Source organism: Manacus vitellinus, unplaced genomic scaffold (assembly GCF_001715985.3).
Source record: "Manacus vitellinus isolate BGI_N305 unplaced genomic scaffold, ASM171598v3 scaffold_99_pilon, whole genome shotgun sequence".
In the NCBI taxonomy this organism is placed as follows: Eukaryota; Metazoa; Chordata; class Aves; order Passeriformes; family Pipridae; genus Manacus; species Manacus vitellinus.
This window is the reverse complement of record NW_021940916.1, coordinates 713274-736360: the sequence shown is the minus strand read 5'-3', so window position 1 is coordinate 736360 and position 23087 is coordinate 713274. Positions and strand designations below refer to the sequence as shown.

Here is a 23087-nt window from a genome sequence, read left to right as displayed (position 1 = left end):
TCTGCCCCGTGCTGGGGCTTCACCTTTCACGTTCTCAGATTTTGGAGGAGTCCATGGCAAACTGAGCCGGTGACCATGGCGAACCCAGCCGTGCTCTGCCCGCAGGACTCCGCAGCTTCTGGGTCAGTCCGCGTGCGAGGGGTGCTGATGGAAGAGGCTCAGTGTGATCGCCAGGGGCGGCCCGCTGGTCCTGGCTGTTTAGAGCGCCAGGTACTTGTAGGCAGTTTGTGGTACCAGGCTAATTTCACCATAGTAGAACCAAAGACTGAAGGTGAAAGACTGGGAGGATTCCGGAAAAGCTGGGGTATGATAGAAGTGTCTGCTTAAAGTATTTCCTTGCTGCAGAGTTGCACTTTAATTCTTCGGGGCAGAGCCTCCTCCTAAACCTCACAGTTCAAGTTTCATAAACTCATCTGGAGCTGCCCGGGTCTGCTGTGTCCCACTCCCTCTGGGGCTCTGTTGGCCTCCTGCCAGGGGACTGGCACCAGTGGGACGTGGAGGAGGCAGTTTCTATCCTTGGTCTGAAAAGCCCCAGAAGGACGAGCTGCCCCGTCAGTTGTGTAACACCCGTGTCCTGCCCGGCCAGGCTCCTGGGCTTGGTGTGTAACAGTGCTGGTGCCTCGAGATAGCAGAGTGGGGGCTGGACAGCGGGGGTTTGACCTCTCAGCGGTGTTGAGGTTTGTTTTTTACAGAGCAGACTGGGTGGCAGCTCACCCTGAGCGTGGGTTGGTGTGTGCCTGGACTCTGTGCCCTCAGGAGGAGGGACCCTGACTTTGGCCTGGCTGCGTGAAGCTTAAGGGCAGATTTTGTAGCTGTTAGTGAAAATGGCAAAAAGCATCAGAGCCTCAACTATCCCCTTCCCAAGCCAAGAAACAAAGGTCAGGCCAGGTGGGAGCACATACCCTGTGGGATAGTGGGGCTCTGGTCAGGCTGGTCTGCCCCAAGGGTGTCCAGGCTGTTTACACCCTGGGGACTGGAGAGGTTGTTTTCAGCTGGAAGGTGACTCTGGAGAACGTTATCTGGTCTCTCTGCCTTCCCTGCTGTTCTACTGGATCAGATACTGCTGCTGTGCCTGGGAGGCGCCGGGGGAGGCTCCGGCTCAGCTCTGTGGGGAATGTCTGGCCTTTGGGAGCTGATTCCAGTCTGCAGCCTGGCACTCTCTGGAAAATGTGTGAGCAGCCCCGATCGATTCCAGTGGGTTGCTGCTGCCTGTGCTCCTGTGCCTTGGGCTCAGCAGGCGCTTTCCCCAGCCTGGAGAGCCTGGGACTGGGATTGCCTGCTCGGCTTTCTGGTGGGAACAGGGGGAACATTAATCTCATGGGATTGCAAATGGTACTCACTGTTGCTGCTACTTGCTCTGGAGTCTTTTAACCTGTCTGAACTGCATGAGGTACCCTCTAACTCAGAGCAAATAACCTTGCACAGCTTATTTTGTCAGAGTACAGTAATCACCTTGTAGCTGTAAAACCCTTGATCTTTACCAGCTCCTGCTTTAATTCAGGCTGCAGTTGGAATGGACAGGCTTGTACAAGTGCTGTGGGCAGTTCCAGGGCTTGTCAGAACAAGGAATCTTTGATCACAAGCCTGTGGTGTGAAAAGTCCCCCATGGCACACAGGTCATTGGTCCTGGGGGTGGAACCCAGGGTGTGAGAGAGCTGCTCACAGCTCATACCCCTGTCCTGTACATCTCTGGGCACCCCTGGACCTCCCACTTATTTAAAATCAGTCAGCCTTCTACCAAGAGTATCTTGGCTGCATATGAGGGTCCTTTCTCTTTCAGGGATCTTATTCTTCAAGACTTTCAAAGCTTTAGTATGCAAAGCTAATTTTTCCTTTGAGAAATGTGGAATTGATTTATTTAGGAGCCAAGCTTAGCTTACAAACTGACTTGTATTTTTCTTCAGTTTGAGCAAACTTAGGTTTGTGACACTGATTTGTTTCTACTCTCACAAAAACAGTCCTAGAATTTCCTGTTAAAACATTTTCAGGCGTACAAAAAACCCCTCTCCCAAACCCACCTCCTCTGTGCTTGTACGTCATGGTGCATCAGTGGGGGGTTCTGTATGATCATAAAGTGCTTTTAACTGAGTAAATTAATTCCTGGAAGGCTCTTGGTGTGCAGGGCCGCCCATTAGTGCAGGAAGGACGTGTGGAAAGCTGAGCTTCTTCGGAAACCTGGCTTAGGGTGAGTCACGTAGTGACCTCGACCTGGGCCTGATGGCTTTACCCGAAGCTTTTCCCACTGAGCCTCCCTTCCTGCCCGCCCTGGGAAGGGCTCCCAGGGCTGTGGGTGCTGCCCTGTGCCTGCCCTGGAGCCTGAAGACATTTGGCAGCTTCGCTTCCCTCAGCACAGGGACCGACCTTTGGACTGGCTGATTGCAGCGCTGAACCCCCTGGCCTCTGGCTGCAAGGGCAGAGTGAAAAATACCTGAATTCCAGCCTGCAGCTGCTGCCTGTGCCTCTGATCTGTTTATTGCTAGTTCAGTTCTGCAGGCTGGTCTTGCCTGAGATGAAAAGTCTGATTTCACTGTTTGTATGACAACAAATTTACACGTTTCCCCACCTGGCTCAGGACGTCTTGCAGACTGCAAGACCTTTCTCCTCCCCCAAAAAAGTTGTTACCTCAGTACTGTGCTTAGAAGTTCCTACCAGGTACCTCGGTGAGCAGAGGGATGAAACAAGGCTGTGAGCAGGTGGAGGGTGGCAAGGGGCTGGTATGTGTGGCTGTGCACCAGGTCCTCCAGCCATGGCACAGCGAGGGGGGCCTGGGCCCCAGCCAGCTCCCAGTTATGGTCAGCCAGCCTTGGGGCTGTGCAGGGAGGGGGAATGGGCACGTTCCTCTTGGGGAGGGGGGCACAGGGAAGCACTTTTCCCATTTTACCCAAACTGACTTGGAGGGGCTCAGTCTGTGCTCTGGCACTGCCACCCTCTCTGCAGTAGGACACGTGTTGGGGTCCCACCACCTCGCTGCCCCCCAGCCTTTCGTGGTGACGTGACCTGTGCAGCACCTTGCCAGAGCACGGGCTGGGGACTGTGGAGGCTGCATAAGCCCTCACAAAAAAGTCTGGAGCTGCAAGCTCTGGGGGCTGTGGAGCACTGCAGCCCTTGGTCTGCCCCGGAGGCACGACCGTCCCTCGCAGTAGGTGGGCGATGCTGTGGGTGTCCAGTTTGGATAGTGGCAAACACAGAGTGCTGTTTTGTCTGTGCTGGGTTTGCAGCAGAGCCGCAGGAGATATGAAGTGAGCAGCCCTGTCTGAGCCAGGCAGAGTTCAGAGCATGGAGGGAGGGAGGGCAAGGTAGAGTGCGCCGATCTGGAGATGATGTGCAGCCTCTTCTCAGTCGCTGAGGGTTATTTTTGCTTGTAGAAGGTGAATTCTTGCTTTGCACTAACACTTTGCACTAATACCTCTTCAACTCATAGCTGGTTTTATAAAGTCACCGCTGTCTCAAAAGAGACTGACTCAGGACAGCGTGGAGTTGTACTGCGAGGCGATTGGCAATCCCATCCCCGAGATCCAGTGGTGGTTTGAGGGGAACGATCCCAATGAGACCTATGCTCAGCTCTGGGATGGCGCACGGCAGGACCGTGTCAAAATCAACGCCACCTACAACCTGCACTCTACCAGTACCATCTACATCGCAAACCTCACGAGTGACGACTCAGGCATGTATGAGTGCCGGGCTAGCAACGATCCCGACCGCAACCACTTGTCGAAGAGCCCCAAAGTCAAGTGGATCCGTTCCCAGGCGAACGTTTTTGTCATCGAACGTGAGTGGCCACGTCGAGGCCTTGGCACTTGCTCGGACACTGGTGTCTTGAGTCTCCTGCCATGCTCACCCCTGCACCCGTGTCCTGTGGCTCCCAAAAGCTCCCCCACCCTCCCACCCCCCGCTGTAGAACTGAGAGACTCCCACCCTCTGTCGACTCCCCACCACCTGTGACTTGACCCGAAATGGCCCTGCTCAAAAAGGGTTGTGGCTTCCCAACCAATTTGCCCTCCGGCAATCCTGCGCCTTTTCCGGAGCCAAAGACCTGGAACCTGCCGCTTACCCCGAGCGCCTTCGAGCCCTGGTGTGGCCGCAGAATTGAGCCTCGATTCTGCGGTCGACTCTGCCCTAACCACCACTGACCAGCGGCCCTTTCCTGCGGCTCCTACAGCTCCCGCTCCTCTCAGCAGCCCTGCTTTGAGCTCACTCCTGTGCTGGTGACCCAGGCTGTGGGGAACAAAACCTGCTTTGAGGTCTGAGATGCAACCATTTTTGAAATGGCCGTGTCTGTGTGACACTGAGTGTGATGTCGTTGCTTGTCCTGTGGACGTGACCAGGTTCCCTCTCGCAGAGCGGGCGGGCGAGCGCTGGAGCGCACAGACCGCTCTGAGCGATAGGAACCTGGGAGGGAGCTTAACGTCCCGGTGAGGTCTTCCCGTGAGTTAGATGGGCATAGCTGCCTTCTCAGCAGAAATGTGCTAGGAAATGCAGAACTCCAGCAGAACCTTCTTCCAGTGGAATTTGGATAGGAGGAAAAGCAAAGTGCCTGTCAACCCTGGCAAAAACTCTTCTTCCAAGGGATGGAGGTTGGGCGGAAGGGTAGGGACCGTGGTGCCACCAGGGCTGTGTAATGGTGCTGCTGGTGGCAGCTGCCTTCTCGGACAGCCTCCTGCGAGTAGAAATGCCTGAGTCATCTTATGTTGCATAATTTACTGCTGCCTGGCACATGGAGGCCCAGGGCCTTTTGGAGTCACGGCTCTGTGTTCTCCCTGGAGTAATTCTGACTAAACCCTTTGGGTTGCCTCAGATGAAGCACATATTGCTGCCACACGGTCTGGTCTGCTGCCCCTTGCAACAGAGGGTCCTGACTGCCCTCTGTGTTACCTGGAGGTGTCTGAAGCTGCTCAGGTGGCAGGAGGTGTTGACATATGAGTGCTCTGGTGGCTCACAGCAGCAGAGAGATGTGCTCTGCCCTTCAGAGTGACCTTTTCCATTGCTTATTGAGCACTGGACTCTGCTGGGGCTGCAACCATGGTAGCAACAGTAGAGGCTCCAAGTGATGCAGGACACAGCAGAGGTCCTGCTTGTAGGGGAGCAGCTGCAGGGTCAGCGTTGCTGTCCCAGGTGCACTCAGGCCCAGTCACCTGGTGCTGGGGACTGTCTGCTGCTGGCACTGTCAGGGCTGGTAGGGAACTCTGTATGAAGGTAAGTGGAAGCTGGGATAGACGAGGAGCTGTGGGGTTTGTGTTGCAGGTTCTTGGGCCCCATGTCAGCTCTGCAATACCCTGAGTTAACTTAAATCCAACTCTTTACGAACGCAGGTCCGGACATCAAGGCTCATGTCGCTGAGGATTCTGGCAAGCTGGTCCTCACCTGTAACATGTCTGGGCCATACTCCACCATCAAGGGCCACGAGTGGATGCGTGGGGACAAGGTCCTGCAAGAGGACGAGACCGACAGTGCTTTCACCAGCTACACGTGAGTGTCAGGGCAAGGTCAGAACCTGAGCATGGGCATGTTTTTTCCCAGAGGCAGCTGCTGTTTGCTGTCAGCTGGACCCAGGGCTGAGTGCTTGTAGCCCTGCTGATGACAGACCTTTGGGGCTGTAGAGCATGGGATGAGCTGGACAGTTTTGGTAAGGCCCAACACTCTCCTTTATGGGGAGGAGGGGACAAAAAGGAGGAGGAAGGGATGGTTTTATGCCACAAATATCCTCGTAGAGCAGTTCTGCTGTTCGTGTTTGTAAGCAGGTGTTCAGCTGGGCTCTGGTTTGTTGGGCACAGCATGTTGGGCCTGGTCATTGTGCCAGAGCTGTTCCCCCAGAGCTTTGAAGTGAGAGGCTCCAGTGCATGTTGTCTCTCCTGGGGGCTTTTTGTGCCTTTCCAAAGTCCAGCTGTTCTCACAGGAGCTGGGTAGCTGCAGCGAGCCGTGGTCCGTGCTCAGTGTGGGAGTACCAGCCTTGTTGTGGCAGTGCAGTGAGCTTTCCTTTCCGATTACAGTCAGGCCTGGCTGGCACTGACCCAGCAGCTGTGGAGGCATCATGTCCCTTTGTATGGCAGTGCCGACGTGCCTGTCTCCCCATAGCAACAGGGAGCTGAACAAGGATTAAAGTATTTATAACCCAGCCTCCCTCGCGTGACCTCAATTCCTCAGCTGAGTGGTTTTTGGAAGTGGGAAGCGCCGTGCACAGCAGAACTAACAAACAGCCCCTTGTCCCGGTGCAGCCACGGGACAAACTCTGTGGGCCCCTTCCCTCGAGTGGGTATTACTGAGCAGCAGAATGGGATGTTTGTTGCGGGGCTGCATAATCCACTAAATCTCATTGCAGCAGCTTTACAGGAAGGAGAACGGGAGAGTTCTCCCTGTGCTGGGATTGATCCAGAGTAGCCCAGCCTGGATGATCTTTGCCCCTGCTTTGCCCTGTGTTTCAGTGGGCTGGAACAGTGATCTCTGACTTGACAGACCTGTGTCAGATGTGGTGCACATGAAAGCCTCTTCTGCCCTCCTCAGTGTGTGGGGAGGGGAGAGTGGAGAGTTGGGTTGCTGTAGGTACATGGTGCAGCATAAATACTCTTCTGGAAAGGGAGAAATTTGCTATAGAGGAGGTTGCTGATGCTTATGGATGTCTGATTCCATGGCTCTGGAGGTCGGTGTCTGTGGGTAAGTCAGTTGTGCTGGATGCTTACCTGGATCCTGTTTTTGGTAGAATCGAGGGGAAGATGGAGGAGCACTCTGGCATGTATGAGTGTGTCTACAAAACCAACCCGGAGATAAGAGGACAAGTGAATATTTCAGGTATCTTCATGTGTTTGCTTCTGGGTCTGAGGAGGGGCATGGGGGAGCTGTCATCTCCTGAAAACTTTGCTGTGGTGTCTTTTCAGCTTCTTGAGGGGCTGCTCCCAGCCCTTACCTGGCTGCAGGGCTCTGTGTGCCGTGTTATCAGGCAATGCTGTGTCTGCAGGGTCCGCTCTTAGATCCTGCATTCCCCTGGGCATGTTCCCACAGGGAAACTGGGAGAAGGATAGTACCTGGTGGACAAATCTGTCTGAGCCTTTCTTGAAGCAGCTTGATTTGCTTTCCCCTCTGAAAATGCCAAAGTAGAGAGAGGAACAGCCTTACTGAGGTCAAGCTTTGGGGTAACTGCCTGATTTTGTGAGGTGTTGCAGAGAGCACAAATCTATGTGATTTCTATAATGAGGTGTTTGAATTTCTTGTTCTCTTGCTGTAGTTGCCCCCCAGGTGACGGCATACAAGAAGTCTGAGCATGGCAACGAGGGGGACACAGGTGTGCTGACCTGCAAGAATCCCTCTTTCCCTCCTGTCACCACTTGGTCCTGGTACAAAAATGGTGAAAGTGTAAGTGCTGTGATTTGCTCCTTCTCCCCTTCTGCCAACCCTCCTGCCCAGCACAGAGGTGGGGGAACTTGTGCCATCAGAATTGAGTCTTTCAAAGCTCAGTGCCCCGGGAAGGAGGATTTCTGTGGGGGTTGGACCATGCACGGTCAGTCAGCGCTGCCCTCAGAGCTCTCTTATCCCTCCTCCTCCTCCCTCCAGGACCTCCAGAATGCCTCTGGGAGATACATCATCAAGTCCAGTGGCAACAAGACAGAGCTGCGCATTCTGAAGCTGAACATCGAGGAGGACACGGGCGACTATCGCTGCACTGCCGTCAACTCCTACGGCTCCGGGGACGCCACGGTGAACCTGCGCGTCCGCAGCCGCCTGGCAGCGCTCTGGCCTTTCCTGGGCATCGTGGCAGAAGTCCTTGTTCTTGTCACCATCATCTTCATCTATGAGAAGAGGAGGAAGCCAGATGAGGTTCTTGATGGTAGGAAGTGCCTGGGTTTAAATCTCTGGGGGGAGATCAAGTAACTTGTTGGGTGTCAAGATGGGCTCGCAGGGAACTCTGAGGTCCCCTCGTCAGAGGGGGTTGATTTGAGGGTGGGTGCTTTGAAACAAGGGCAGTCAGTACCGTGCCACCTCAGACATGAAACTGCCTGTAACTGCTGTTTCTGGCAGTCCAGTAGTGAGATAGAACAAGAGAGGATTCGGTGCAGGTCAGCCTGACCCTTTGCCTCACCAGTACCTCTGCTCTTTGCTCAAGTATTTCCTGTGTCTGCAGGGCTGGGTTTGCTTTGGCAGCTCCCAGTCTGGAGAGGGTGGTTTGTAAATAAGAAGAGCTTTTGTGGTGCTGTAAAACTGTGGGACTCTAAGTAGCTCAGCAAGACCAGGCTTAGCTTGTGTTCAGCTCAGAATGTTTTGGGTCATCAGATCAACACATCCTGGATCTCAAAGCCCGGTACTATCTTTAATCTCTTCTGGAAGCACCAGCTCCTCCCTTTCCTTATCGGTGAGGATCTGCATTGTGTCAGCTGGGTCGCCCTTATCTGATCCCGTTAACAATGCAGTGTGAATGCTCTGTATCCTTCCTGCCCCGGATACTGCTGGGCCCCTCAGCCCCCTGAGGAGAGGTGCAGCAGAGGGGCTAAGGCCTAATATCCGTCTTCTGACTGCAGGGCTTGGAATTCCACTCAAGGCAGTTTTACAAGCAGATGTTTTGCCCTCTGACACCCCTGGCTGGTGGAAGGCAGGTGTCCTCTTAAGGAAGTTCTAGCTGCATCTTCCAAGTGGTTCTCTCTCCCCAAAAGTCCCTGTAGCTTTGCCCCTCCTTAGAGGAGGTGACAGTGAGGCCTGTCTGACCCAGTTCCTCCCAGTACTGGCTGAGAACTGAACGCTCCTGTCACCTGGGTTGGGATGGGGACAGTCCAGCCTGTGTTTGGTGTGATATTCTTGCTGGTGTTACCTGTCCACTCTTCCCTTCTCTGCTGCTGGGTGCCACCTCACATGGTAAGTAGAAGGTAGTTCCAGCCACGTGTCTGCCTCTGTCCTCTCACCAGCTGTGAGCAGATCCTGGTGCCCAGGGCAGTCCCAGTGCCTGGAGTGTGGGGCTTGGGGTCACTTGAGGGGAGCCAGGGCTGTAGAAGAGGCAATGGGGGGAGCAGAAGGAGATGTCTGGGAGCCTCCTGTTGGGAGGTGGCAGATTGCAGGGAGCTGGTGAAAGGCCTCAGGGCTTGGCACGTGTTGGCAGAGGTGTTTCCTTAGCTGTGCTGCTCAGTGTAGCCAGAACGTGGTGTGCAGTGTTTGTTTTGATGTCACAACATGTGGGAAGGGAAAAGGGCTTCCTGCCGCTGCTTAAAGCCCCTATTCCTGAAACATCCTGTTTGGTTTCCCCTTTACCTGCTGTGAGTGTGCTCAGATTTGGGAGCCATCCCAAGTCATGGAGCTGTGGGGGCGGGTGCAGATGGGTCGGGGCAGTGCTGCCATCTCACCAGAGGAGCTGTGGCTCTCTCCCATTTTTAAGTGGTGGTGGGAATGCTGCCTGGAACATAGTCCCCAGTGCTTTAAGAGGAGGCAGAGGTCACTGTACATGCTCTTCCCTGACGCTGTTTGTTCTTTCTTTCCCCGCTGTCCCGAATGTGAAGATGATGATGGAGGCTCTGCACCACTGTGAGTACCTTTCCTCTTCCTATTTAGCCAGATTTGTGCTGACAGATCTCATCCAGCCAGGGAATCTGCTCTGAAGATAAAAACTGGCTGGTGTGGGGCAACACTCAGCGTGCTGGGTGGGAATATGTCTCCCCATGGCTCACTAAATGTCCCTGTGTGTAAACCACACGTACCTGGGGTGGCACTGGTGTCTGACACTGCTCTGGGAACTGATCTCCTGCTGAGCTGCACCATCTGTTTGGACCTGAATTACATGAGTGGGCCGGGGAGGGGGGCTTCCTGCTCTCCCTTTCCTCATGTCCATCCTTTCTTCCCAGGAAGAGCAATGCCACAAACCACAAGGACAAGAATGTCCGCCAGAGAAACGCAAACTAGGAGTGGGGCCAGGTGAGTGTCAGGCCTGAGGGCAGAGCCACACCTGGGGCGAGAGCTGCAGTGTCTGTGTCTGCAGAGGGTCTCTGGGAGAAGCTGAAGCATCTGTGGAGCCAGAGGCTCTTCTGGCCCAGCGTGGGCTCCACCAGCTCCCTCTAGCACAGTGCAGCCCTACTGGTGCAACTGGATTATCTAACTGGCTTTTCTTTCTCTCCTGCCAGGTGACGTGTAGATGAAGAACTCGTCTGGACAATTTTGATTTCTTCTATTTTTTTGGTAAAATAGCACCATGGAATATTCTAGTGCGTCCTTGAGATTCAGTTACTTCACTTTCTAAAGAAACTTAAGTTGTAGAATCTAAAATACACTTCTTTTTTTTAAAGAGCCATGGGAGGGTTTTTCTACCTGTAAATGTAAATCCCCTGTTCCCCATAGTCTAGGTCCCTGGCTGTCTCTGTCCTGGGTTTCTTTGTGTTGGTACAGAGTGGGGGGGTGGGAGCCACCTGTGTCCCACCTGCCTGTGGGGGTGAGGGAGGAGCTGCTTTGGTGGCTGTCAGGAGGTGACACAATCTGACCAGAGGATTCAGGAGGGGAGTTCTGTGTTTTTCCCAGTGCATCACCTGGAGCAGGGCTGCACCTTTCCCTGGCAAAGGGCATGTTCCTGGCCAGGCAGATTCCCAGTTAGCCCCTCCTGAGCTGTTCTTGGTTCCTCTGAAACAGGCAACCAGGAGCAGTTAGAGCTGGACACTGGATAAATGATTGCTGTAACTTATTCCATGGGTGGTTCATGTCTCTGCCGTGGGGATGGGGCAGGGTGAGCTGGGGCTGGGGGTGGTTTGAGTTTTAACAGTGTGTGCTTGTGCTTGAGCCATCGCAGTGTGTGTGTGACATGGGGGCTTACGAGCAGATGAGTGCTCAGGGGAGTCTAACACCTTTACTGCTGGGTAGCATCGAACTGTTCCATCTGTTAACACTTCACAAATAAAAATGATTCCTCTCTCTTTTTTCCACCTCTGGACTTTGGTCTCTTCCCTCTGGGCTCCTGACCCTCTGGCTGCAAAACACGATGCTGTGTCTCAGTTTGGTGCCAGCTCTGGCTGCCTTCTAATTGCTGAGGATTTGCAGCTTGATGGGTGTAAAAGGCCTCCCTGGAGGGAGGGAGTGGTGCTCCCTCTGCAGAGCCCCGAGGAGCACTGGGCACACTTGCCTGTTTGGGACAGGTCTCGCTTTGCCCTGCTCTGCAGTTCCTCAGGCCTTGTGGCTGTGGGGTCAAGGATCAGCCTCAGTCCCCAGGAACCTTCATAGGACGTGCTACCTGTGTGTCTTGTGCTTCTCTAAGCAGGTTTTTTTCCTGCTCTTTCTGGGGCAGGAAAGTGAGCAAAAATGTGAAACCTTTGTGCACAGAGCAGGGCCTGGGGGAGAGGACTGAGGATGTGGTGGTGGGGGTCCCTTCTTGCTGCCAGCCTTGAGCTCAGGAGGCTTTTTGCCAGCATTCCTGCCCCTGGAGTGAGGCAGTGAAGGCCATGGGCTGAAGGGAAGCTGCCATGTGCTCCCAGCTGGCCTAAGGTGACTGTGTGCTCTGCTCCTGGCAATTGACTGAACCATGGCTGTGCTCTGTAGCCAGACACTTCTTCCTTCTAAGGGCCTGGGAAGGGTCAAGGGGAGAGTGTGGCTCTGATAGCTAAACTGTGCCCAGAGAACTGCTGGCAGCTTGGAGCCGTGGTAGCTGCATCCCTCCTGTCAGTGCTTCTGCCTCGCTGTGCCATCAGCTGGCCTTGGGCTGTGCGGGCAGCAGGCTCTGCAGCCTGTAAGTGGGTTATGCAAGGCTTTCACAGCCGGCCTCATGCTATCCTGGTGAAAAATCAATGCATGGCTTAATTTTCCTTGATGAGGATTATGGGTCCTGCCTGACCCAGCTCTTGGCCACAGCACAAAGAACCACTTGTGCCTTTTGTTTGACTGGGCAGGGACGGGGGACAACAGCCCTGGGAGCTGGGCAGGGGGTGGAATGGCATAGTGCTGCTCTCTGCTGGGCCTGTGGCAGCTGCCCCCATGAGCCCAGGCACGGCCCTGCCATGGCCCAAGGGCGGCCACGAGGAACCCTGCACAGGGATGGTACAAGCAGGCCTTGGCTGCAGTGCCCTTTCTGTCCTGGGGAGAGAGTTGGTGCTCTGGGCACTGCGGGGACCCCGCTCAGCCCCTGCCTCCTGACGCCTTGGCTCCAGCATCTCCAGCCTCCCGTTCAGGTTAAGCTGCAGCATCGGTCTCTCCTCTGGGCTGGGGGCAGCTGAGGAGCTGCAGTGCTGTTCTCCGGGGATGGTTTGGAGAAATGGGCTGTTCTTGAAGGCAGCCGTGCCAAGCCCGGGGAGTGATGTTGCAGAATGGGGCCCCTGTGGCCCGCAGCGCAGCTTTTGGGGTGTCTCGCCCGCGGGGTCCGTGCAGGGGCTGCAGCTTGCCCCGGCCGGGCACGGCGCTGGCTCCAGCCGCGCAGGGGAACGCGCTGCCGGTGCGGTTTCTGTCCCGTGGCACCAGGTGGTGCCGCCGCGCGGCCGGATCGTGCTGCCCGCTCCGACACCCCACGGGTCCCTCCCAGAGCCGCGGCCCCAGTGGCGGGGCGGCTCCGGTCCCGTGTCGGCCTGCTCGGGCGGTGCTCGTAGCTCAAGACCCGGGCTGCTCGTGCCGGCGTGCCTTCGACGCCCTCGCAGCCCGGGGGAGCCGGCAGCGGGAACAAGCACGTTCTCCGCGGAGCAGAGGGCAGGATGTGCCGGTCCCCTATGGCCCTGCTCTCTACGGCCAGGCTAATCGGCCTCGTTGGCGGGTGTCCGCTGCGGTGGGGTCCAGCTGCGGCTGCTGGCCCTGTCCCGGGGTGTCAGACCGGGGTCTTCACCCCTCGGTCTGCCCCGGGGGGTCCTGCTGCCCGTGGGCTGCCCGTGGGCTCGGTGCAGGGGGCTCAGCGCTGGAGCGGTGGGCACCAGGGGCTGTGCGAGGGCGAAGCCCCCGTGCCTAGCGCGGAGATGGTGTCCATCCCTGCCTCGGGGTGGGCAGCGCTCCCTCCCGGCGAGGCGGCTGGGCCGGCAGAGCCCCGCGGGGGGATGGCCCGGCCGCCGCACCGGGGAACCGTGCTGCCGGGGTCCGGGGCTGTCGGGGCTTCAAGGTGACGGTCCGCCCCGGTAGCCGTCCCCGCCGGCGAGCGCTGTGCGCAGGGGGGAGCTGGGAGCCGCCCGGCCCCGGCCCGGCCCCGCTGCCCGCCCCCGGCCCGCCCGCGGCCCGCCCCCGCCGCGGCGGCGGGTGCCACTTGTGCCGGCGCAACGGTGGCCTCGTCGGCGGCAGCGGCGGCGGGGATCGGGATCAGGGATGCGGCGGGCCGCGGCGCGGGGGCGGGGAGGCCGGCGGCCGACGGATGGAAGCGGCCCGAATGGGGCCAAGCGCGGCGGGGCGGCGCGCGACTGGGACGGGCGCGGGGCCGCGGCGGGAAGGGGTCCCGAACGGCGAGTGCCGTCGCGGGGAGCCTCCGCGGCAGCCCCCGGCCCGGAGCCGCCTCGCGAGCCCAAGGTCCTCCTTCTCCCTGCGGCGGCGGCGGCGCGTCCCGGCGGGCCAAGGCAGCCGAGGAGGGTCGGCGGCGAGGATGCGGGCGAGGAGGTCCGCGGGAGCCAGGCCAGCTTCATGCAGCGGCAGTTCGGGGCGATGCTTCAGCCCGGCGTCAACAAGTTCTCGCTGCGGATGTTCGGCTCGCAGAAGGCGGTGGAGCGGGAGCAGGAGCGCGTCAAGTCGGCGGGGGCCTGGATCATCCATCCCTACAGCGACTTCAGGTGCGGCGGTACCCGTGGGGCTCGGCCGCATCCCGCATCCAGCATCCCTGCGGGCCGCGGGCATCGGCCGGGCCGGGGAGCAGGGGCCGCCGGTGCGCCGGCCGAGGGCACCTGAGCCCGCCGCCCGGGCGCGGGGGGGCGAGCCAGGCCATCCCCACTCCCCAGCGCAAGCCGAGCCAGGCATAACCGCTCCTACCCAGCGCAAGCAGCCCGCCGCCCCGGGATGCGGGAGCACTCTCAGTGCCCGGGCAAGGGCGTCCCCTCGTCCTTCCCGGAGCCTCGGCAGGCTTGGCCCCCCTTAGCCCCACCGGGCCTTGGCTCTGCCCCTGGAGCACCCTGCGGTTCGGGGTCCCCCTCCCCGGGGAAGTGCCAGTGCTGGGTGGGGGGGATGTGCTGTGCCACTGCCAGGCAGAGCGTTGTGATGATTCCCCCTCCCCCATGGAGGCCTGATCCTGTCCCTGGGGTTCAGCCAGTTTGAGGGGGATTCTTCCCACTTCTGAGAGGACTTGAGTCCCCAAGATCCAGCCTGTGTGTCTTCCAGGTGAGGAATGGCAAACCCAGGAGAAAAGCTCTGCAGCTCCATCTCCTTCCTGGCCCACGAGCCCTGGGGAGCTCTGGAGTGGCAAACGTTTCCCTAGTTGTGTGAAAGCTGCTGGGAGGGAGGGATGGCTGCAGTGTCGGGGGCAGGCAGCATCGCACCTTGCAGGGATGGAGGGGGGCTGAGACCCTGCTGGCATTACTAGTGAGCCAGCGCTGGGACTGAACCAGTTGGTTCAGTGACCTCAAAGGGGCTGGGGGAGCCTTCTTCCAGAGGCCAGTGGGGCTCAGGGGCTCAGCTCTGAGTCATTTTGACTCTGCTGGTGCATGGTTTGGGGTGGCTCAGGGGAGGGTTCACTGGGTGCCTGGGTGGGGGATGTCCCTGAGCCAGACCTCAAATTCTGTTCTCTCCTAACACTGAGGAGTCTCCACAGCATAGGGCTCCCTGAGGCAGGTGGAGGTGGCCATGGGCTCAGGGCAGGGACCAGCACTTGCATCTCCTGCTCCCGCCCTCATGGCTGCCCTGGGCTGATCTGTCATCTTCCAGAGGAGCAGTTGGAGGCCCTCGGCCTCCCCCTGGGGCTGCCTTCTTGCACAGGGTCTTGCGCCCTTCCACATTGTGGCTACACAGTGGAGCTCCCTCCTTGTCTCACTGGCTGGGCATCGAGTTCTGCTGCAGGGCCGGGCTGAGCAGTGTCTGCACCGCCTGGTCCCTGCTGGTCCTGCGGTGGAGGGAGCTCCACTGGCCCTGCTGTGACAGAGCAGAGGTAGATCCTGGGGGACTGGGCCTGTCTGCACTGCCCGTGCTGCTCCTCACCCTCAGCAGCTGTGGGCTGTTGCTGGGGCTGGGAGCAGAGTGACCCCCATGCCTGCCCCAGGCCAAAGCCTGCCCAGCTCCTCTGACCTGGCAGAGCCGCGGTGCTGGAGGCAGAGTCCACGGTGCTCCTGAGAGCAGGGTCTCCCTGCAGTGAGCTTGCAGTGGGCTCGAGGCCTCAGAGGCTTCTCCAAGGTCCAGCAGCATTGTCCCTGGACTGGTACTTGCAGCGAGCAGGCGGGTGCCAGGGTGACCTTGGAGAGTCACCCTGGCTGTCCTGCCCAGCGCGGGCTCCATCCTCCTGGAGCCACTATCAAGACTTGAAACCCATTGGGGCAGAGTGTCTGCCTGTGTTTTGATACTGGAAGTGGTGTAGGAGAGTTCCCTGCCCAGCGGGGAGGAGCTGCAGGCAGAGCCACGGCATCCTCCAGCTCCACAACCATGCTCAGGAACAGGATCAGCCCACGTGGGGCTGAGCCTGGGCGTGAGGAACCCGTTCTGCCTGTGCATGTTGGGGACGTGTCCATCCGTCCCACGTTGTCCTGCCTTAAAATAATCAAAAAGCATTTATCCAATAATGATAATGGAGTGTGACCTGGTCGTGTTTGCCCTGCAAAACCCATTACCCATCTGCATCTGTGATATCATTTCATAATCATCGTCATTTAATGATCCTGACTTCTCATGGCAATGGCACTGCCATCGTTCACCCACAATTCAGGACACATTTGCTCCAGGAACCGAGGTTGCTGTTTACATAAATATTGAATGACGAGGAAGCAGCCAGGGCGGCTGGTGAGATCCTGAGCTGCAAATCTGATAAAAGAGACCTTGTAAGTGTGTGCTGGAGCAGGGCCACATCCTTTTGGGTGCTGGGCAGTGGTCGTTGGTGGCTTTGCCAGTTCTGGTCTCTGTTTTGGGAGGAACAGCCCAGCCAGTGCCAACTCCTTCATCGCTTCTGTTGTGGTTTCTGCACCAGCCCCGAGGAGCTGCTCTGGGGCTGTGGGAGCTGTGCACAGCCGGTGATCTGGGGATGGTGGCAGTGCCCATCACCCTGTGATTGCTGAGTGGCTGTAGGGGCTACACTGGCATCCCCCCTGGTGCCAGCCTGGCACCCACAGCCTTCCATGAGACTGGGTTGGGACCAGGGCTGGGGCTGAGCAGGGGGTTCTCACTGCTGGTGAATTCCTGTTGCAAGAGCTGGTCTCGCAACTGAACTGGGGGCAAAGATGATTCCAGAGCACATGTCCCTGGTGCTGCTTGGCCAGAGACTTCCTCATCCAGGGTTGAATGGTTTCAGGGGCTTTCCCTCTGCCTGCATGGTGCCATGGTGGGGGCTACTGAGCAGAGGGACCGGGCTTGCCAGCTGCTCTTGCTCCTGATGGATGTGCCAGCACTGCCACTGGTCCTGATGTTCCCATTCCCTCTGGTCAGGGTGTTGGGGAGCTGGACTCCTTATTCTGCAGCATCAGTGTGGGGCAGTCAGACCTGGGAGTGCTGAAAGGTCACTGGGGAGGAAAGGCTGGGACTGGCTGGGGGGATTGTGAAGGTTTGGGTCCTTGAGCAGTTTGCAAAGCCTTTACCCCCCTCCCCAGGAACTCCCAGGGTAAAAGGCTTTTCCAAGAGAGAGCGGCACCAATCATTCATCACAACTGACTCTGCTGGGATCTGGAGGTGCAGATGATGTTGGCCACTACTGCTCTCTCAGCTTGGGCAAACATGCCATTGGCTTTGTAACACACTTCTCATAGCAACCTCATTTTTAGGATATGAGTATTTAGTGTGAGTTTGCAAAGTGCCAATCCTGTGCTGATTGATCCTGCACTGATCCTGTGCTGCTCCTGCCCACCAGGCAGCCTGATTGTTTGCAGCTGGGCCTTGTCAGGGCTGAAGGGCTCAGACCTCAGGGGATCCTCCTGCAGAGGGGGGTCTTGGGGAGCTCCATACTGCTGGGCAGGCTGGTGCACGTGCAGCTCTCTGCCGGGCTACGGGATCAGCAAAAAGGGGTGTCGCTGGATTGTCTCCAGCAGACCCTGGAGCTCTGTGTGCTGCCAATGGAGTTGGGCAGAGACCACCCTGGCATACCTGGCCCCCCCGTATGGCTCGGCCCCAACTTGTATCTTCCCAAGGCCCTCAGAGCAGCACCACCGTGGCAGGCGTTGGGCGGGTGACAGAGCGGAAAGGCGGCAGCCCCCGCTCGTGGGGGCTTTGGGCACCTCCTGTCATCGTCACTGTCATACAATTGGGTCAGAAGCAAGGGAGGGATGTCAAGGATCCTGATTAATTTGTTTTCAGATATTTTTAGTAGCCTGGATTGGATCTTTTCTTCCATGCACATGAACCCTCCAAGGAAGAAAGCGTTGGCATCGCACCCCGGTCCCCGGGGCGATTGCACAGGGTCAGTTGTGTGCGGTGGGGGAATCAGGAGCAGTTTATCTTTTCTCTGCAGGCTGAATTCTGCCCTGGCTCAGCCAGATTGCAAAGGAATTGGAGCCAGAGGAGAGTTTTGCCCAGCTGGCGAGGTTATTTAATCTTTGTTCTTCGCAGCTTTGCATGGCTAATGCCCCCGTGGGACCTGCGCAGCACAGCAGGGTCAGTCCGAGTGGGAGCTGCCAGGGGTCTGGGGACAGATCCAGCCCCACAGCGACTCTGCTGACTCTGGCATCTCTGGCAGGTCGTGCTGTGTGTGGGAGCCTGGGGGTCTGGCCAGGCCCACCATGGCCATGGCCTCGCTGCCTGTTTGGTGCCAGCAGCTGAAGCTCGGTGTAGGGGTAGAAGGGGGGCACAGTTCCTTTGCCGAGGGTGCCCTGGGGACCGCCCTGGTGTGAAGTCATCGTTTTGCAGCAGTGACATCACTCACAGTTGCCACAGCAACACCTCACATGGGGAAGGTGTCATTGGAGAAAGGTCAGGAGCTGGGATGTTCGGCTCCTGGTCCTGCGCTAGTCTGCGCAGTGGGGGGGACCCGGCCCGTCCCCCCTTTCTGTGTGCAGGGGGGGTGTCTCCCCCTCGTCCCCTCACCCCAGGGCACCGAGTGCACGGCATGGCGATGGCACCCCCTGCCCATCATTCCACAGCTCTCAGAGACCCCTGCCTAGGTGGGCTGAGCAGACATGTGTGGGCGAGGGTCCTGAGTGTCCCTGCACGTGCACTGAGGAGCGTCCCCCCCGCTCCTGCCCCCCGGCCAGAGCAGGGTGGGTCCGAGGTGGCCTCCCGCCATCCTGCCACGACAGAGCTGCTGGTGACGCTTGAGATTGGGCTCCAGAAAGGTCGTCGTGGCCCAGAGAAAGAGGGGACGAGGGAGAAAAGGGAAGAAGAATGGGGTGAGCGGGAGGGGGCGGAGGGGGACGCGCAAGCCCAGGAGGGGCGGGGGCAGGGGCAGGGGCGGCGCCCACCCACTCACGCCCCCGCGTCTGGCCGGGGCTGCGGGCCGCTGCCGACTGCCGATGAGCAAGCCGTAACGTGCTCCCGCTGCACCGGGAGCCGCGCGGCTCTTCCCATCGCAGCCGCGCTGTCGGGGACTGAAATCGGCAGCCCCACCCTGGCAGCCCAAATCGGGACCCCAGCCTGGCCCGGGGGCGCGGAGTAGGGTGGCCCTGACTGTCCCTGTGGACTGACCGCTGTCCCCCCTCTGGGAGCAGGAAAGGGGGGGGCTGCTGCCACCAATCTCCCGTCCTGCCTTCACCTGTGACGTAGAGTGATGCCGATGGTCTGGGGGACTCCTCAGCCCACGGGCTTCCCCGGGGCAGCTGGGCCGGAGGGTGCCCCCCTCCAGTGTTTGGCATCATCATTCTCCTCTCCCCCCAGGACCTGCTGCCTCCGGCAGCCCAGGGGGAGCCCCCAGCCTCATCCTGCACCCCCCTCTACACCTCAGTCAGGGGCTATGCTGGCTGCAAGATCACCCCAGGGGCAGTCTGGAGAGGGGGGAGCAAGGTGTAGTCTCTGGGGAGAGGGAGGTTCCTGTGGCTGAGGTGTCATCACAGTGGCAGCACCCCAGTAGTGTGGGTTCTGGAGGGCAGGGCACTGTGGCCATGTCCCCTCGGCATGGGGGGCAGCTATGGGGCACTGGTGACACCCCCCCTCCATCTTCTCACTCCCCAGATTCTACTGGGACTTCACGATGCTGCTCTTCATGGTGGGCAACCTGATCATCATTCCTGTGGGCATCACCTTCTTCAAGGAGGAGACCACAGCACCCTGGATCGTGTTCAATGTGGTCTCTGACACCTTCTTCCTGATGGACCTGGTGCTGAACTTCCGGACAGGGATTGTCATTGAGGACAACACGGAAATCATCCTGGACCCTGAAAGGATCAAGAAGAAGTACCTCAAGACCTGGTTTGTGGTGGATTTTGTCTCCTCCATCCCCGTGGACTATGTTTTCCTCATTGTGGAGAAGGGCATAGACTCGGAGGTCTACAAGACCGCCCGTGCCCTCCGCATCGTCCGCTTCACCAAGATCCTCAGCCTCCTGCGGCTCCTCCGCCTCTCCCGGCTCATCCGCTACATCCACCAGTGGGAGGAGGTGAGGACCTGCTCTGGGGCCTGCTGGCAGCACTGGGATGGCTGGAGAGAGCGGGAGCTGGAGGGGCCCCTGTGAGCGTGGCAGGGCTGGGGGATGCCTGAAGAACGGACGGGGTGGAGGGGATCTACAGGGCTCTGTGTGGGGCCAGTGGGTGGATGTGACCCTTCCTGGAAGGTTTGGGGCATCTCTGGGCCACAGGACATCACTCACCACTGGTGACAGCATGGCTGGCACAAGCTGGCACACCATCCCCTGCTCCAGCAGCAGGACCCTGTCACCCTGCTCAGCTCCGTGCTGCTTGCCTTGCTCCCCGCTGGCTCCCTGCCCCTCCAGGAGCTTGGGGAGTGCCAGGGGGGGTGGCAGGACCCCTGGCCCTTGGGGTCCCCAGTGCAGGAGGCAGGGTGCACTCAGGGCTGTGTGGGCTGTGAGGGGACGTGCCTTAGAGTCTGGAGGGGACGTGCTCGACTTTGCTACGTGGCTCTGGCCCAGACTCTGCACTCGGTGCCCTGGAGGCTGCCCCACTCCCTCCTCAGTGCCCTGAGTATTTGTCTCTCCCTGAGCATCTGCTGGTGCTGGCTGATGCTCATCAAGGCTCGTGGCCATCACCGCTTCCTGGGCAGTGTGGGGGCATCCCCATCCCACCAGCTGTGAATAGGCAGGTGGAGCAGAGCAGCCTCAGGGCTGGAGCTGGGCCAGCCATGGGAGCTGCTTCCATCAGAGGCCATGAGGGTCAGTGACCTGAGCAGGGCTGGGCAGTGGGGGAGGGTCCCCACATTCACCTGCTGCCATCCCACCCACCCAGATCTTCCACATGACCTACGACCTGGCCAGTGCAGTGATGAGGATCATCAACCTCATTGGCATGATGCTGCTGCTCTGCCACTGGGACGGCTGCCTCCAGTTCCTGGTGCCCATGCTGCAGGATTTCCCCCAGAACTGCTGGGTCTCCATCAATGGGATGGTGGTGAGTACCATCCACCCCCTAACGCGCTCCTGCCTGATCCCCTGGGCCCCCACCCATCCTCCTGTCATCTGGCCTCCATGCACTGACCCCAGGAGATGCCATCCCCCCGCTGGCCATGGCTGCAGTGCCCTGTGGTTTACAGGGCACCCCTCAGTGTGCAAGGCACCCGGTGCCAGGTGCTGACGTTGCTCTGGTGAGGTCTCACAGGACCTGGAGCAGGGGATCGATCCGGGCGGGAGGAATATGCTGACATTGGGCTCTTGGTCCTGTCCCCTGCCTCCTTCTCCTGCTCATTAGCCATAAAGCTGCTATTAATAAATAATGTGCCCTGTTTCTAATTGCTCCCTCTCAGCCCCACAGCCTCCTGCAAATGGCTCTTCTCCCTCTGTCTGTCTCATCCTCTTCCATCAAGTTTCCATCTCTGCTCCATTCCCTCCCGCCTGGCTTCCTCCTCTTCCTCCCCTGCCTTCTCCTTCCCTGACTGCTCCTCCAGGGAAGTTTGAAAAGTTTGGAAAGTTTGAAAATTTGCTTTTCAACAAATGCCTGTTGCTGAGGGCTGCTGAGAGAGGCAGGCAGAGAACCAGGGCCGTGGCCTGGCAGGGGCCAGGGCACTGTGCCCTCGGGCGCTGCTCTCACACACACACAGACACACAGACACACAGACAGACACACAGACACACAGACACACACATGTGCAGCTGAGCACCAGCACGGGCTGAGCCGCCGTCCCTGTTGCTGCAGAACGACTCCTGGAGTGAGCTGTACTCCTTTGCCCTCTTCAAGTCCATGAGCCACATGCTCTGCATCGGCTATGGGAAGCAGGCTCCCGAGAGCATGACGGACATCTGGCTGACCATGCTGAGCATGATTGTGGGGGCCACTTGCTACGCCATGTTCATCGGCCACGCCACCGCCCTCATCCAGTCACTGGACTCCTCCCGGCGCCAGTACCAGGAGAAGGTAGGACTGGGCCGAATGGGACCCACGGCTTCTGTCCTGAGCCCAGCTGGTGCATCCCCTCCTGGAGATGCAGCCAGGTGGGGTGAGTGTTCCTGGCTGGGAGCAGGGATGGGGAGGTGTAGCAAGACTGGCCCCATGGAGTGGGAATGTGTGTGGGGGGTCCCAGCTAACACCACCTCTCCCCACAGTACAAGCAGGTGGAGCAGTACATGTCCTTCCACAAGCTGCCTGCCGACTTCCGCCAGAAGATTCATGACTACTATGAGCATCGCTACCAGGGCAAGATGTTTGACGAGGACAGCATCCTGGGGGAGCTCAACGAGCCCCTGCGTGAGGTGAGGGCTGGAGAGCTGGGTGGGGGGGATTGCTCCCCCAAAGGGAGGGACCCCCTTCTCCCTGCCAGGCATCAGGGAGTGGTGTGGGTCCCGCTGGCTTCTGCCATGCACATGCTTGGGGTCGAACACCTCTTGCTGCAGCTCTGCAGCTCTGAGTACGTGTCCATGCAAGATCTGTGTGCCAGGGTGTCCGTGAGCCTGCTGGTGGCGGGGAGCATGTCCCTGTGGAAGTGTGTCCCAGCCTCCTGTGCTCACCTGCTTCCCCACAGGAAATTGTCAACTTCAACTGCCGCAAGCTGGTGGCCTCGATGCCGCTGTTCGCCAACGCAGACCCCAACTTTGTCACGGCAATGCTCACCAAGCTGAAGTTTGAGGTGTTCCAGCCGGGTGACTACATTATCCGTGAGGGCACCATTGGCAAGAAGATGTACTTCATCCAGCACGGGGTGGTCAGCATCCTCACCAAGGGCAACAAGGAGATGAAACTCTCTGATGGCTCCTACTTTGGAGGTGAGCACTTGCAGGACTGAGCCCGGGTACCCTCTTGGGGTCTGTGAGAAGTACTGGGGCACCTGCCCTGTCCTGGGGCATCCCCCATGTGGTGGTTCTCACCCCTTGCTCCTGGTTTGGCCCCATTTTGTTCTCACTGGCGGTGTTCTGACCCTGACCCTGGCATTTTCCATGCAGAGATCTGCCTGCTGACCCGTGGCCGGCGCACAGCCAGTGTCCGTGCAGACACCTACTGCCGCCTCTACTCGCTCTCAGTGGACAACTTCAATGAGGTGCTGGAGGAATACCCCATGATGAGACGGGCCTTTGAGACCGTGGCCATTGACCGCCTTGACCGCATTGGTAGGGCACGGTGGGGTCTGGAGGGGGAGAGGGGTGTCCCAGTAGAGGGAACAGCCCTGGCTTGCATGGGAACCCAGCGTAGTCCCAGTGTGGGACTCATGGTATTCCCTCTTCTGGCCCCCTCCCTGCAGGGAAGAAGAACTCGATCCTGCTCCACAAAGTGCAGCACGACCTCAACTCAGGTGTCTTCAACAATCAGGAGAACGAGATCATCCAGGAGATCGTCAAGTACGACCGGGAGATGGTGCAGCAGGCAGAGCTGCAGCAGCACACAGCCATGTACAGCCCCGTCCAGCCCCAGGTCACCTCTGCCATCGCCACCCTCCAGCAGGCCGTCGCCATGAGCTTCTGTCCGCAGATGGCGAGCCCTCTGGTGGGCTCCATGGCGCTGGGCTCACCCCGCATGATGCGCCGTTTGCAGTAT

General features: G+C 58.8%; 2 protein-coding genes across 2 annotated transcripts in view; both read left to right on the top strand.

Moving 5' to 3' along the window:
- Positions 1-117: 117 nt before the first annotated feature.
- BSG (basigin (Ok blood group)) lies at positions 118-10877 on the top strand. The gene is made up of 9 exons (XM_018086619.2): positions 118-304; positions 3422-3769; positions 5310-5466; positions 6695-6783; positions 7217-7344; positions 7543-7816; positions 9471-9495; positions 9813-9882; positions 10089-10877. The coding sequence occupies exons 1-8, from the start codon at positions 148-150 to the stop codon at positions 9868-9870; spliced, it is 1236 nt and encodes a 411-aa protein (XP_017942108.1). The 5' UTR covers positions 118-147; the 3' UTR covers positions 9871-9882; positions 10089-10877.
- A 2613-nt stretch (positions 10878-13490) lies between these two features.
- Positions 13491-23087, top strand: part of HCN2 (hyperpolarization activated cyclic nucleotide gated potassium and sodium channel 2) — a 10913-nt gene continuing 1316 nt past the window's right edge. Inside the window, exons 1-8 of the mRNA XM_029965348.1 lie at positions 13491-13676; positions 19129-19552; positions 20355-20516; positions 21258-21476; positions 21665-21811; positions 22081-22321; positions 22499-22663; positions 22795-23083. Of these exons, the coding sequence (XP_029821208.1) occupies positions 13531-13676; positions 19129-19552; positions 20355-20516; positions 21258-21476; positions 21665-21811; positions 22081-22321; positions 22499-22663; positions 22795-23083 (1793 nt within the window). The 5' untranslated portion in view covers positions 13491-13530. The remainder of the gene's footprint in view (positions 13677-19128; positions 19553-20354; positions 20517-21257; positions 21477-21664; positions 21812-22080; positions 22322-22498; positions 22664-22794; positions 23084-23087) is intronic.